This window comes from Cetorhinus maximus, chromosome 1 (assembly GCF_964194155.1).
Source record: "Cetorhinus maximus chromosome 1, sCetMax3.hap1.1, whole genome shotgun sequence".
Taxonomy (NCBI): domain Eukaryota; kingdom Metazoa; phylum Chordata; class Chondrichthyes; order Lamniformes; family Cetorhinidae; genus Cetorhinus; species Cetorhinus maximus.
In genome coordinates, this window is record NC_135879.1 from 118158397 (window position 1) to 118174893 (window position 16497).

At 42.2% G+C, this 16497-nt stretch overlaps 1 protein-coding gene across 1 annotated transcript in view; it reads left to right on the forward strand.

Moving 5' to 3' along the window:
* stim2b (stromal interaction molecule 2b) overlaps positions 1–16497 on the forward strand; it is a 157243-nt gene that overhangs the window by 79212 nt on the left and 61534 nt on the right. The window contains exon 4 of the mRNA XM_078546000.1: positions 8454–8568. Within this exon, the coding sequence (XP_078402126.1) occupies positions 8454–8568 (115 nt within the window). The remainder of the gene's footprint in view (positions 1–8453; positions 8569–16497) is intronic.

The window sequence follows — 16497 nt, forward strand, 5'->3', positions numbered from 1 at the left end:
TTGAGGAGCTCTGAGGAGCTTTGGCCCCCAGACATGCAGGCCTGCTGGCATGTGGACACGCCCTTGCACTCATGAACCAAAGCCTGGGCAAGTAGCACCACCGCCTTGAGGATGCCTCAGGAGAGTCGAAGGCTAAGGGAGCAAACCCTGCCAAAAAAATTTGGAGTGGAGCCCAAAGGTGGACTGATGTCTAAACATGTCATTTTTCTGGCAACCCCTGCAACCAAGCAAGTGCCAAACGTAGTGCTTGGCGTTCCTTTGAGCTCAACTGGGGAGGTTGAGAAGGGGACCTGATGTTTGGGCAGCCCAGGATCGTCTTAAATTTTTGTCTACCTTGAGCTGCACTCTAGGGAGAACACTGTTACTGAGGAAGCTCGAGACACCCTAGAGAGTCTGCCTGTCACAGAAGAGCTGGATATCGAACCCACAGTGGAGGGGCTTAGCAAAGCTATTGACTTGCTTGTCATGGGCAAAATTCCAGGTGCTGATGCAGTACTGCCTGAAGTCATAAAGCATGGGAAACCAGTGCTCCTGTAGCACATGTTGTCCTTGTCAGACTGCAGATCTTGGCTGAATACGTCTATTCAAAATCCCAATGTGGCTTCAGAACTGGAAGATTGACAGTTGACATGAACTTGTCAGCGTGGCAGCTGCAAGAGACATGTCATGAACAAAGACCATTATATATTGCTTCATCAATCTCACCAAGGCATATGGGATAGGAGCAGGAGCATTTGGTGTCTTGAGCCTGCTCTGCTATTTAACTAGATCATGGCTGATGATCTACCTCAAAGCTATTTTCCTGGACTATCCCATGTACTTTAATGTCTTTAGCATCTAGAAATCTATCGATCTCTGTCTTGAACATACTCAGTGATTGAGTCTTCACAAACCTCTGTGGTGGACAATTCCAAAGATTTACCACCCTTTGAGTGAAGAAATTCCTCCTCATTTCAGTCCTAAATGGCCTATCCTTTAACCTAAGAATATATCCCCTATCCACCTTCCTGCAACACACGAGGGTTCGTCCTGGACCATGTGAGCAGAGGTAGTGTATTTAAGCTGTTGGAGAAATATGGATGCCTGCCGAAGCTGCTCAATGTAATCTCCTCTTTCTGTGGCAGCATGATGGGTAAGCATGATGGTCAGCAATCACAGGGCATAATTGAAACCCTTTGAGATTTGCAATGGGGTCAAAAGAGGATTGTGTTCTGGCTCTGACATTCTTTGGCATATTCTCTTTGCTACCATCATGTCTTCTGGTCATTTACAGAGACTGTCTACTTACATACTAGAACTGATGGAAAGCTGTTCATCCTTGCTCACCGAGATCCAAGACAAAGTATGCCAAGTCATCATCAGAGAGTTCTCTGCTGACAATGTCACACTAATGTTCCATACTGAGGAACACCTTTAGTAACAAATGGATAGGCACACTCATGCCTGTAAAGAGTTTGGTTTGACATCATCATCAACATCAACATCAGGAAGATAAATGCCATGGTGTTGTCATACCACCATCTATCAGCATTGACAATGTTGTTGATAGCTTTACATATCTAGGCTTCTTAATCGCCAGCAATCTGTCACATGATGCTGAAATCAACATACACACTGCAAAAACTATTCATGTTATGTCCAAGCTGAGTAAGAGAGTTTGGAAATACAGAAACCTGACTGAACATCAAATTGTGAGCCTACCAAACTTGTCCTCAGCGCTCTCCTCTACAATGGTGAGACCTGAACAATATATGCTAGGCAGGTAAAAAGACTGAACAGTTTTCCGCCTTAGCATGCTGATTCCATCAACATACACTCATTGCCAAACTAACGACGTCTGCTCTGGCTCAGCTGTGTTCATCGGACGGATGATAGCTGTAAATGCAAAGACCTTCTGTACAGTGAACTGGCCACTAAGCCACAACCTGCTGGGCATCCACTACAAGGACACCTGCAAGAGAGAGATAAAGATGGTGGATATTGACACAGATATCTGGGAGACAGTCGCTGACGTCTGTGACCTCTGGAGGCTGACTGGATGGGCATTGGAAGAGGTGAGCAGAAACAAAAACCTCAGCGGGCCGAGAAGAGGGCCCAGAGGAAAAACAGCCCAGCGAATCGTGCAGCTTCTCAGCCCACTTCCTCTACAGCAAATATGGCGGAGACTGCCATGTCAGAGTGGGGCTCTTGAGCCATAGCAGGTAATGCTTAACACAGAGTTCACCAAGACGGCACAAACCATTGCTGTACCAGACGGAAGGATGCCACAGAGTTTTGGGCCAGTTTGCTGATGTGTTCCCACCTCTAGTTGTTTTCTCAGGGCCAGGTTGAGTCTAATGTTGGCAACCCCCCGCCTCCAGGCACCAGCAAAAGCCAACTGAGGTGGATAGTTAAGCAACGAACTGCAAACTTCCACTGATATAGTTTTCCCAGTGTTACACAGGCCCCATGCAGTGTCAGCACCTCAGCCAGTCAGAGGAGGTGGCTGCCCAGTAGGATGTCAGAGTATGTGAGAGTTGAAAGCCTTCTAATCTTTACAGGCAAAAAATGGCAAGGCTGGTAGCTCTGGCTGAAGCATGGCATTGCGTGAGGAGCTCTTGGAAACTGATGTTCTGATAGCTGGGGATGATGCAGTGGTGATTGTGTTTCTTTAGGCTGTAATTCTAGGGAGATCAAAGTCTCTGATACCAACTAAAAAAAGACAAATGAATACTTCCTTGTACAGTATGCTGATTTGCATAGCCAGGTGCATTCATGATGGTATAATTTCCTCAAATTCTTTGTTAAACAAGAAAAGCCTGGTAGTGCAGTTAATCCAGACGTAAGCAGGTATGATGTGGTGGGCATCACGGAGACATGGCTGCAAGGGGATCAGGACTGGGAGCTAAATATCCAAGGATATACATCCTATCGAAAAGATAGGCAGGTTGGCAGAGGGGGTGGGGTTGCTTTGTTAGTAAGAAATGAAATTAAATCAATAGCAAGAAATGACGTAGGGTCAGATGATGTAGAATCTGTGTGGGTAGAGTTGAGGAACTGCAAAGGTTAAAAGAACCATAATGGGAGTTATGTACAGGCCTCCGAACAGTAGTCAGGATGTGGGGCACAAGATACACCAGGAGATGGAAACGGCATGTAAGAAAGGCAAGGTTACAGTGATCATGGGGGATTTCAATATGCAGGTAGACTGGGAAAATCAGGTTGGTAGTGGATCCCAAGAAAGGAATTTGTGGAATGTCTACGAGATGGCTTTTTGGAGCAGCTTGTGTTGGAGCCCACTAGGGAACAGGCAATTCTAGATTTAGTGATGCGTAATGAGGCAGATTTGATAAGGGAGCTTAAGATGAAGGAACCCTTAGGAGGAAGTGACCATAATATAATAGAATTCACCCTGCAATTTGAGAGGAAAAAGCTGGAATCAGATGTAACGGCATTACAGTTGAATAAAGGCAACTACAGAGGCATGAGGGAGAAGCTGGCCAGAATTGACTGGGAGATGAGCCTAGCAGGAAAGACAGTGGAACAGCAATGGAAGGAGTTTCTGGGAGTAATTTGGGAGACACAGCAAAAATTCATCCCTAGGAAGAAGAAGCATACTAAAGGGAGGACGAGGCAACCATGGCTGACAAGGGAAGTCAGGGACAACATAAAAGCTAAAGAGAAAGCATACAATGCGGTGAAGAGCAGTGGGAAACCAGGGGATTGGGAAGCCTACAAAGACCAACAGAGGACAACTAAAAAATAAATAAGGAGGGAGAAGATTAAATATGAGGGTAAACTAGCCAGTAATATAAAAGAAGATTGCAAGAGTTTTTTTAGATATATAAAGGGTAAGAAAGAGACAAAAGTGGACATTGGGCCGCTGGAAAATGATGCTGGAGAAGTAGTAATGGGGAACAAAGAAATGGCGGAGGAACTGGATAGGTACTTTGCGTCAGTCTTCATGGTGGAAGACACGAGTAACATCCCCAAAGTTCAAGAGAGTCGGGGGGCAGAGGTGAGTATGGTGGCCATTACCAAGGAGAAGGTGCTAGGAAAACTGAAAGGTCTGAAGGTGGATAAATCACCTGGACCAGATGGATTACACCCCAGAGTTCTGAAGGAGATAGCTGAAGAGATAGTGGAGGCATTAGTGGTGATCTTTCAGGAATCACTGGAGTCAGGGAGGGTCCCAGAGGACTGGAAATCGCTAATGTAACCCCCCTGTTTAAGAAGGGAGTGAGGCAAAAGACGGGAAATTACAGGCCGATTAGCCTGACCTCGGTCGTTGGTAAGATTTCAGAGTCCATTATTAAGGATGAGATTTCAGAACACTTGGAAGTGCATGGTAAAATAGGGCAAAGTCAACATGGTTTCATCAAGGGGAGGTCATGCCTGACAAATCTGTTAGAACTCTTTGAGGAGGTAACGAGTAGGTTAGACAAAGGAAAGCCAATGGATGTTATCTACTTAGATTTCCAGAAGGCCTTTGACAAGGTGCCGCACAGGAGGCTGCTCAGTAAGATAAGAGCCCATGGTGTTAGAGGCAAGGTACTAGCATGGATAAAAGATTGGCTGTCTGGCAGGAGACAGAGAGTGTGGATAAGGGGGTCCTTCTCAGGATGGCGGCCGGTGACTAGTGGAGTTCCGCAGGGGTCAGTGTTGGGACCACAACTTTTCACTTTATACATTAATGATCTAGATGAAGGAACTGAGGGCATTCTGGCTAAGTTTGCAGATGATACAAAGATAGGTGGAGGGACAGGTAGTATTGAGGAGGCGGGGAGGCTGCAGAAGGATTTGGACAGGTTAGGAGAATGGGCAAAGAAGTGGCAGATGGAATACAATGTGGGGAAGTGTGAGGTCATGCACTTTGGTAGGAAGAATAGAGGCATAGACTATTTTCTAAATGGGGAGGGAATTCAGAAATCTGGAGTGCAAAGGGACTTGGGAGTCCTAATCCAGGATTCTCTTAAGGTTAACTTGCAGGTTGAGTCGGTAGGAAGGCAAATGCAATGTTGGCATTTATTTCGAGAGGACTAGAATATAAAAGCAGGGATGTGCTGCTGAGGCTTTAAAAGGCTCTGGTCAGACCACATTTAGAATATTGTGAGCAATTTTGGGCCCCATACCTCAGGAAGGATGTTCTGGCCCTGGAGAGGGTCCAGAGGAGGTTCACGAGAACGATCCCAGGAATGAAAGGCTTAACATATGAGGAATGTTTGAGGACTCTGGGTCTATACTCGATGGAGGTTAGAAGGATGAGGGGGGATTTGATTGAAACTTACAGAATACTGAAAGGCCTGAAAGAGTGGACATGGGGAAGATGTTTCCATTAGTAGGAGAGACTAGGACCCGAGGGCACAGCCTCAGAGTAAAGGGAAGACCTTTTAGAACAGAAATGAGGAGAAACTTCTTTAGCCAGAGAGTGGTGAATCTATGGAATTCATTGCCACAGAAGGCTGTGGAGGCCAGGTCATTGAGTGTATTTAAGACCAAGATAGATAGGTTCTTGATTGGTAAGGGGATCAAAGGTTACGGGGCGAAGGCGGGAGAATGGGGTTGAGAAACTTATCAGCCATGATTGAATGGCGGAGCAGACTTGATGGGCCGAATGGCCTAATTTCTGCTCCTATGCCTTATGGTCTTATACCTCACACTCGGGTCACAAATTTATTCAAAGCTCCATTAACTTTAAAGAAAAATGCAAAGCACTAGAGACTTGTGGCCGTGCTGAAATTGAATATTGAATGAAAGGTTAGCCACAAGTTTCTATTAGGACTCAATTCTCTTAGCTTGTTTCAGTACTAGGGTATTGTGGGTGCCAAGAACAATACATAATTTATCTGTTATCTTAGTACTAATTTTAAAACCACAAACTGGAAAAAAAGCTCACTGCATTAATTATTTTTCAATTATGACAGATATTTAGGCTGCATACGTATCACAATTTTAGCACTGCTACAAAGCAAAACCATTCTGTATCAATTCCACAGTTGCAGTGTGAATGCAGCCTTGGATGCTTTTCACTTCAGCTTTCACCAGCATCACTCCAACCACCAATCCTATATACTCCCTTCCTCTCGTGAGGGCAGTGACTTTTGCTGTGAGATTGTTTCACAAAGGTTGGTGGCCTCCAGTGCCACTGATAAGTAATCTGGTGTGATGAACTAGTAATAATTGTCAGCAGATCATTCCGCCATGGACATTTCACAACTTTCTTTCGTGCTGTGTCCACACTTGCATACTTTCCATCCAGACAACACTGGCTAGCAATCAGAAATAGAATCTTTGATTTCTTTTGTTTTATTCTCTCCCTAAACTGGGACACAATTGCAGTACCTGCACTGCTGGCCTGACTGAAATCTTCCAAATTTGCACAAACTGAATTTAATCTGGGATCTTCTCCTGCATTGTATGATTTAATTCTACTCTAGGCAATGTACATACCCAGCTCAACTGTTTGGAGCATCATCAACATATGTTTTTCATATACTTTCCTATATTAGAAGGAATACCATGGTTAAACCTTATTCTATTTTGAAGGCAGAATATCAGAATATGAATTGTTCAGAGAAAACGTTTATTGCAGTGTAAAACCTGAAAAACCTGTTCTGAAAAAGCCACTGTTGCTTTTAGAAAAATATGCTGCAGTGACCCAAGATTATCTTTCCATATAGATCATCAGCTATCCTACCTTCTGCAAAAGTAAGTTTTCATATGGTATTTTATATAATGTATGAATTTGAAGCATTCATCCTGCCACTTGATGTGATACATTTGGAATAGAGTTTCTGGTGCCACTCTTCAGAAAGCTGAAGTGGCTGGATAACTCCATATAAGCTGCTGAATAGGTTATTTTACAGTATTCATATATTTAAGTTCAGTAAAATGTGTGTGTGTGTGCGTGTGGACCTATCATTTCCTCATTGTTCTATTTTGAATTATTCCACTGCTTTTATATGCGTCGGCCTTTCTATTTCTCATTGATCTGTTTTAAGATGCTCCACTGTCTTGGCCTGTGAGCCTCGTAGTGGGTTTCTATTTGTTTTGTTGGTTGGTTTGTCGTTATCCTCCAATTTTAAAAATGAATTGTATACAATAATATCTGATGTATTTTCACCCTCCGTTTTTAGGACATCCAGGTGAGCAACAAAATCCCAAATATACCAATGCCTAAGGTGTATCCATAGGTTTGTTTGTGTGTCATAACAACATAAATGAAGGATCAATTAAAACATTGCTTTTCATAGTGTGGATGACATGAAGGGGATAGATTTTAGCAGTACAAAGTGAGAATAAATGCTAAAGTGAACTAGATTTGTTTAAATCTTATAGTCATTTTAAAAACTTTAAATGCGGCACCTGTCTTGTCTCAGTGCTGCTAGGACCCCTTATGTATGTGTTGTATTTGAAATAGGTAAACATGGTTGAAGTTGTAGAATGTGAGGTGAAGAAGGAAAATTTTCATTTTTAGATAGACCTCAGTAGTGAATTTCAAAGAGGTGGTAAGGTGTTACACCTAGCCAACAGAGGCTAAGCCAAACAGTGTTTATTTTTCCCAAAGCTTACTGAGAAAATAGGTACTATGAAAGATTTTTATTATTAGAAAAGTAGAGTTGAAAAGACATATTGGGACAATGGGATTTACATTAAAAAGGGAGAAACCTGTATAAAAGAGATGAGGTTATTTGTAAAGAAAGAAGGAATTCTAAAATCTAACAAGTGTGAAAAGCATCCAGCCCCTAAGCCTCAAGTTGCTGTCTACACGAACTGAAGTGAAGAAAACTCACTTTGAATTCGGCTGTTCAGGGTATCGTGTTACTTTACCTGGGTCTTTTAAAATCTATGTGTTGTACCATTGCCTTAATGGAGGTGTAACTAGGTGTTAGATTAACTCGGGGAGCTAGGAGTTATCATAGTAATTTGTAAACCTGTGTATGTGCTTAAAATCATTTTTTCTATTTAATAAAGGTTTAATTTAGTTTTGTAAGAAGCCTATTAGACTCTGTGGTCTTATTACTACTGAATTCAAGGCATGCATCTCGAAATAAATACAAATTGTAAAATAGTTGTGGCAGTTGCTTCAAGTTTCCCTCTGGGATTTGAACAGTTCAGCATTTGCCATCTGCTGTGCCATAACAGCCCGGTACTGCCCCACCACACCACCTGCAAATTTAACTGCATGTCACTTAAGACTAAAAATTCAATCATACATGCATATTAAGAAATAAAAATATATACTAGCAGCTTAGATCCATTGGGCACTGCCCTCGTTTTGGCCGATACTGCCTTTACACCCAGGTCTATCCTTCCATTTAGCCAGCTACTAATCTTGGTCTTAGCCATGGCTTGAGGTTTAAATACTTCACTTTATTGGTTTATGTTCAAGTAAAATTTCCAAAACAATTTACCTACTATAGCTCCACATTATTTGCATTAAAGTCTCTTATTCTCATTTTGTTTTGTTGCAGTTCATTAAAGAAGATATGAAAGACAAAGATCCCACCAGTAAAGGCAATACATTCCATAAAGAAGACAAACACATCACAGTGAGAGATCTGTGGAACCACTGGAAAAACTCAAAAGGTAGGGCCCTACAGTGGCTAAGTGGGACTGATTAACTAGTGGCATGTTTCAGATTAATAGGAACTGCTGCTGAGCGGTAGGTATCAATGTGAAGGTGTACTGTGTGACTTGGGCATGATCATCCAAACCGCCCTGAAGCAATATAATAATGGTTAAAGCATAGTTTTTTAAAAAAAATTAAGGATAGGATTTTATTAAACAATTTATCTTTTTATTTCCCATCTTGATGTGACTTAACATTAAAATTTAACCAGTCTTCTGATATCAGCAAATGGATCTCTCTTCACACACTTGCTTAAGCATATTAAACTTAATCTTAACCAGTTAGAGAGCTGGCTGTGTAACACCTGTCTGCTGTCTTTGTAATACTCTAAGCACTTAACTGGTTCCAGTATTCAGCCCTTCACTTCAGTGCCAGCTGATCATGTGACTGTAGATATCTAAACAGCTCTACAGTGGGCTTTAACTTGAGGTAAAAGTGACTTCAGATGGTTTTCAGTTAAACATGTCATGAGTACTAATTGCCATTCACCACATTGATTCCTGAATAAAAATGAAAAAATGTTTCCAGCTATCTGTTCAGCCTGCCTTTGGAGGTTACACCAATACAATAGATGTTTGTGTGGACTTGCACAACAACTCCAGTCAGGTATTTATGCTAACTGGTTTTGGGTTGCATTGCCTACGGTAATAAAGCTCCTACCTGGAAATCAAACTGACAAAATAAAATTATAACGAAAGCTTTGTAATACAAGTTTGGAATAACCAAGTTACCACTGTCACCTCTGCTCTGCTAAATGAACAAAATCTACTTGATTGACAGAACAAATTGCATGGATAGCTTTTAGAATTAAAATATCAAGAAAAATACTGCATTGTTTTGGTGGCCCTTTTTATAAAAAAAAAGAAAAGAAACAATATATTTACGTAGGCAAATACTTGGTTCAGAGTAGGACTAGTGGTTTTCTATATATTTAGAATAAACTATTCTTTTTTTTATTCATTCATGGGATGTGGGCTTTGCTGGATAAACCAGCATTTATTACTTATCCCTAATTGCCCTTGAGAAGATGGTGGTGCTAAGCTGCCTTCTTGAACTGCTGCAGTCCAGGTGGTGTAGGTACACCCATAGTGCTGCCAGGGAGGGAGTTCCAGGATTTTGACCCAACGACAGTGAAGGAACGGCGATGTATTTCCAGGTCAGGATGGTGAATGGCTTGGAGGGGAACTTCCAGGTGATGTTCCCATGTGTCTGCTACCCTTGTCCTTCTAGATGGTAGTGGTCATGGATTTGGAAGGTGCTGCCTAAAGTGGCTTGGTGAGTTTCTGCAGTGCACCTTGTATATGGTTTACATTGTGTCAGTGGTGGAGGGAGTGAATGTTTGTGGATGTGGTGCCAATCAAGTGGGCTGCTTTATCCTGGATGGTGTCAAGCTTCTGCAGTGTTGTTGGAGCTGCACTCATCCAGGTAAGCGGAGAATATTCCATCACACTCCTGACTTGTGCCTTGTAGATGGTGGACAGGCTTTGGGGAGTCAGGAGGTGAGTTATTCATCGCATGATTCCTAGCCTCTGACCTGCTCTTTTAGCCACAGTATTTATATGGCTAGTCCAGTTCAGTTTCTGATCAATGGTAACCCCCATGATGTTGATAGTAGGGGATTCAACGATGGTAATGCCATTGAATGTCAAGGAGTGATGGTTAGATTCTCTTTTGCTGGAGATGGTCATTGCCTGCCACTTGTCTGGTGTGAATGTTACTTGCCATTTGTCAGCCCAAGCCTGGATATTGCCCAGATCTTGCTGCATTTGGACATGGACTGCTTCAGTATCTGAGGAGTTGCAAATGGTGCAGTCATTGTGCGATCATCAGCGAACATCCCTACTTCTGACCTTACGATGGAGAGAAGGTCATTGATGAAGCAGCTGAAGATGGTAATTCTGAGGTAATTAAACTCCTGGGGAAGAAATCATGACCAAGTGTAGTCTTCAGGTGAAAAATGGTGTGAAATAATTGGACTAGAACAGGAAAGGTGCAATTCAGTCCCTATTTTAAAATCACAAGTCCTGTCCTTATTATATATTTCCATTATAATTCCCTATGTCCACATTTCTAGTGCAAACTGCCCACATAAACTTGTCATTTGTAACTTTACACTCCTGGCAGTAATGGATGCAACATCTGCACCTGGGACAGAATGTAATTATGGATTGACATCTTCATGTTGGGAGCTTCCTTTATGAATGTGAAGAAAGGAATTTGCAATTGGCAAAAGCTGACAGGTGTAAGAACTTCAACATATTAAACATTTATATACAGTAAGTTCCCCCTCTAAAGTTATGGTTGCGTACCTGAAAATCATGACTTTAAGTGAAACATAGATTCCCATAGGAATCAATGTTAAAACTGGAGTTGGGTTCTGTAGGACCTTCCTTATCAGAAAAAAACATTGAAACATTATACCCTGTAAGATGAAATACTTTATATTGCTAAATTCCTACATTGGTAAATGAAATAACTTTAAAAATATTTTTAAATGCATTTTATTTTAAGAAAGTAACTTTCTACTCACAGCTAAAGATGTTAATTCTGTGATAATTAAACTCCTGGGAAAGAAATTGTGACCAAGTGTAGTCTTCAGGTGCAAAGAAGACTACTGTTAGTCTCCTGCTCACCAATCCTGCTTTCCAAACCTCCTGCCCCGTGATCCTCCTGGTTGCTGCTGGTCCTTCCCCTCCCTGACCTTCCGACTAGTGGCCTTTCCCCCTCCTAACACTCTCTCTGCGGCCTTTCCCCATGCCTGAACCACCGTAACACTGAACTTCCTGGTCCCCGACTCACCCTCTCGCAATCATTTTACATGAGAAACAATGTTAAAAAAAATCTCTCGATGCTCGACGTGATTACAGGCCCCATTAGCTTACCGACGTTAAAGCAAAACTGGGGCAACATTAAATGGGGACTTGCTGTAAAACATAATGAATTATTAGATTTGACTTAATTTTGTGTGGTTCTGATGTCAGGATTGTGGCCCATTAGAGAAAATACAGCCCTGGAATTAATAAGGGTTTATCCAGACCATCATCTTAGTGAGTGATGTGACTAAAGATCAACATCAGCTTTTCCCATCTACAGGGCCATGCACCAAATATGTAGTCATGTAACTAGACACATCAGAATCTGATGCTGAATGAGGTACTGCCTAAGTTTTTTTTTTATATAGGGGTGGTGGTCACTAGTTGGATACACTGCCTGACATTGTACAAAGCCACTCGAACCAGGAAGGTTCGAGTTAAGTAGTTGTTTTGCACTGTTTTAGTTTATCTCAGTTAATACAGTAACAGGAATATCAAAACTAGGTTCAACCAGATTCTTTTTTTTGCTACTGACCATTGCTTAGTGACCCTTGCAGGGAAATATGCATGGCATTTATAAACAACAGACTAAAACATGTTTGGGCTTGGCTGTCTGACACCCATACCAAGTTACCAATATCGGATTCGCACATGAAGAATGATGAGATGCCAGAAGGTGTGGCCAGTGTGTGGAACCTTCCTCCAGTATGAGTCAACATCTTTAGGAAGGGATTGGGAAAATGTGCAGCGGATCCTATGGATGAATAAGTTAAACTAATTGATCACTGAACTGAAGTACAGCGTGGTGGAAGAATAATGATCAAAAGTTATGCACTAAGTCTAATTCTTGGCTTTTTTGTATCTTTTAAATAAATATATATATATATATATCTTTGCTGTTATTAAATGTATAGATACATTTCAGTTGTGTTATTACAAGTTCAATGATGGCTGAAAATCAAACTCATCACCTTCTGGCCTATTGTTTTGTATTCAGACCAAGTACACTATGGGGGTGATATTGGTTAACATCAGTAGAGCTAGATGGGCTGAAATCGACAGCTGGTTTTACATCACACTGGAGTTTCTTTTCCATTGAAATCAATAAGTGTATATGGTGGAGATTTTAAATGTGATAGAATAAACAGCATTCAACTCTTTAAACAGCTCAGGAAAGGAATGAGTTAACCATAGAACACACTATAATGAAACTTAGTGACTGAAGTTAAATGGTACTTTCTGCTAACAAGATAATTGAATAATTTTCTACTTTAAACAGATGTAAATAAAGAAATATCCTGTAGTTTAATACATTCTTGCTTCTGCTTAATATCAACCATGGAAATGGGCAAAATCCATTTTGTTATGGAAGGAGTTAAAGACACTTTAAAATCTGCAGAGAGTTGACTTTTCTGGTAACTAAACTCCTGACACCTATCCATCTATCTAAAAGAGTTGAGTGAAGTTAAATGTCTGGCAACAGCTTCCAATTCTGTTATGTCGACCAGGGAGAAAAAAGAAAAAGAAATATTTCTCATCGCACGCCATATATCTCTGGAGAAAAGATATACAGTATTGACTAAATCAGGAACAGACAAGAACTGGTAAAAAAACACGCTTTCAGCAGGTGCTTGCTTGTGTGCCTTTTGGATGTGATTGTTCATCTGCAGTGCTAGAAAAAGGTGGTTTTGGAACTGAGATTGAATATGAAGAGAATAAAATTATACAAAGGGCAAAATGTTTGGCATTGGAATCTTTGGGTATCTCTAAGGAATGTCAGTATCTTCCAGTTGGCCTGGTGCTGCTTTTACTGTACACTTTTGCAAGTAATGAATATGAAATTTTATACTTCCACATTGCTCAGGCCTTTTCTGGGGACGTAATCTTCTCAGAGCAAAATGCTGAATTTTTTTGTTGGCAGGTTTTTATGCTAGAGTACATGTTGCTTCTTGGTGGAGGATTTCGTCAGTATTACTGACAACGATCTGTAAAATAATTGCACTTAATAAGGGATGATGACTGAGGGCAGGTGCATTTACTGAAGTTTGCAAGCTCTGTGAATAGTGCAGTAATTAAGTATCTCATTCAGCATCAGGCTCTGATGTGTCTAGTTACATGTGTGAAGAGTTATATTTGGTGCATGATCCTGTGGATGGGAAAAGTTGATGTTGATCTTTAGTCAAATCAGTCACTAATATTATGGTCTGGATAAACCCATATTAACTCCAGTCACAGGGATGGGTTTTCCCGACTGGTTCAAGGTTCTGATGTGCCCTCCTGCCAGGACAACCACAGCACTTCTGCCACAATCTCCCTGAAGGTGGCCAATGAAGGGGCCACTTCCAGGAGCTCTGTCCAATTAGGTATGGCGTGCTGGCAGGCAGACTAGGGAACTGGGAGGTTCAGTCAGATGGCCCACAGTAATCTCAGGCCGGAAGCCCCACCAGGAGAGGTGGATGCTGCTGAGCCAAACAGGTGAGCATGAGGGGGCCTTAACATGGATGGGCCCTGGGTTGCCTGCAGAGCAGTCAACAAATAAAGAAGCCCGAACCTGTTAGGGCCATCATGGTGGAGGGGAACCCTTCTGCATGTGTAATCGTGGACGAGGTTCTGGCCTTTGATCCCAGCGGCCCTGCCAGTGGGGTATGGAGTCTCTGGCTCCAGCGGTCACATGACCTGCTACCGGGAGGCTGTCTTGATTGAGCTGGCAGTCTTGGCACATGGCCAGGGCTGCTCTGATGACAGGAAACTACTGGTGCTGTCACAAAATGGCCCCTAAATGGAATGCCAATTGCCCTAATAGACTGCTCGACACCCTGGGGCAGGTAGCCAACCTTGGTCGCAGCCCGTACCTGGAGAAAGTCTCTCGGAAGTGAGAATGCTTGGTGAGTTGTCCTGACATGGCTTTCTACCTCCAAGCCTGTCTGCATGTGGCCAGCAAAATTTAGCTCTTAGGATCTGAGGTACAAATCCCATTCATTCCTGTTACATGGAGCTGCAGATCTAAGCATAAATCTGATTTAAGTACAAAATTTCTTTGCAAATTTATGACCTGACTAATTGGTTTGAATGACTGGTGGCTGGGATTAAATGTTTGCTACCAGAAAAAGAGTTCAAATTGTTTGAATCTAAACCCACATTCATTATTTGAAACCATATCATTTCACTATGATAAAACATTAGTTAAGGATGCCCCTGCAATCTGATTAATTAAGGACATGCTCTGAAATGATGATTTATTCTATTATTAACCTCCTTTTTCAATAAACAACAAACTTTTCTCACTGGTCAGCTTTCTTCAGCAAATAAGGTTTTGAATAATCCTGTTCCTTGATTTCGAACTCATGATTTACTTTGCATTTGGATGACTGATACTTTTGCCATGAGAAGAGGGCCATGGTGATGGTGGGGGAGTTGTCTCGCGTTAACACCAGCCCTTTTGGAGAGTCAAAGAGCAGGTTGGCAACAAAAGGAGGGTGCAATCTTCCTTCCATCAGTTTCAATTGAATAAGCTGTAAGTGTATTCAGAAGGAACCCTTGAGTTGGACTGAGTGACACAATGAATTAACTTATGGTTGGATTTTACTCTCCTTCCCTGCTCCTCTGCCTTGATGTGAACTCTGCCTGATATGACCTGGGTTCAAATCATTTACATAAGCCAGATGGTTCTCTGGCAGGCTTAGCATCTGGAAATAGTGAAGGAAAGTTATTGGCTGCTCCAGGCCTATGTCAAGTTCAGGCTGCAGGGCCTTCTGGCAGCTGTCCAAGAAATGCAGCCTGGAAGCCTCCAACTGTAAACTCCCCCTTCCTGCATCTGCTACTTTACCAATTGCAAGACTCCAAAAAATTTGATCCTGAGGCCCTGCTCCAGTCAATGGTTCTGGCTGAGGCTTGGTGCAAGCAGGAGTCAAAATAATAATATTTTTCGAGGGCTCTTTTTGAGGGAAAAAATTGCCTAGCTTAATTTTGTCAAGGGCTACTTTTTGGTTTTCGGGTGCGCCTTTTTCATGGAGTGGTTGGGGGAGAAATGGGTGAAAATCATGATTTCAGAAAGTGAGACGATGATAGGGAAGAAACAACGATTGACAATGTCAGCATGCGAGTAGATCAAATATATTGACAATCTTAACTAAAGGGTTGCCATCCCTTGACTCAGCTCGCAGTGGGCACCTTGCAGAGCTTAGAAAATACATCAAATTGTCTGGAAATCATGAGTCAAGTTTTTAGGCACATTGGAAAGGGGTTATAAGAATCTGGGTTGATCTTGGGGACCATTAATTCTTCAAACTTAACAACCGTGCAAAATGGTTTCAGATTACCAGCAATGCTGAGCTTGTCACCACCCATGAGCTAACGTTGCTTGCCATCAGAAAGGTCTCTGTTCATCACCTAAATACGATTCCCAATTTACTGTAATAAACTAAGATTGCTTCCCCATCCACCACCACAGGATTACAGGAAAATTAAAATGGGATAGACCTTCTCTCCACTGGCTAAAGGTGTTCGCTGTACAGGTGACTCTCCTGGGCCAATTTCTAGCCTCATTACTGAGTTTCTAGCAGCTTCCTTTTTTTCTTTTTCCGATTCTCCTCTGCCCTTGGCCTCCTGGTCCTGGAGGACTTCAAATGCTTTTGTAGATGCTTCCCGACCTCCAATTACCAGTTTCCTCCGTCCTGCGCTTGCAGCTTCACCAATTTCAGATTCTGTTTCTGGAGGAGTAACAATATGGGAGGGAAGAAATCTGTGACTGGAGGAGCTGGGGCGGCAAAAGTGGGAAAGGTGGAATCTGTGATCGGAGGAGCAGCAGCTCACAGATTCTGTCTGTCCCTTGCTCGCTGCTTCTGCAATCAAACTCTGCATTATATTCCCGCTCTCACTGAGATGCCTGCGTCTGCAATTCTTCAGCCATGGTGTAAGTTAATAGGTGTGACTTTTTTTGCATTTTTCACCCCCATCTTTGATTTTTTTGCGCACTATTTGTGAGGTTTTGATGGCAAATTTGCCAGCTGCCCCCATATGTTTTGAACCCTGGGTGCAAGTCTTAAGACCCACCTTAGGACACACCTCCAGATG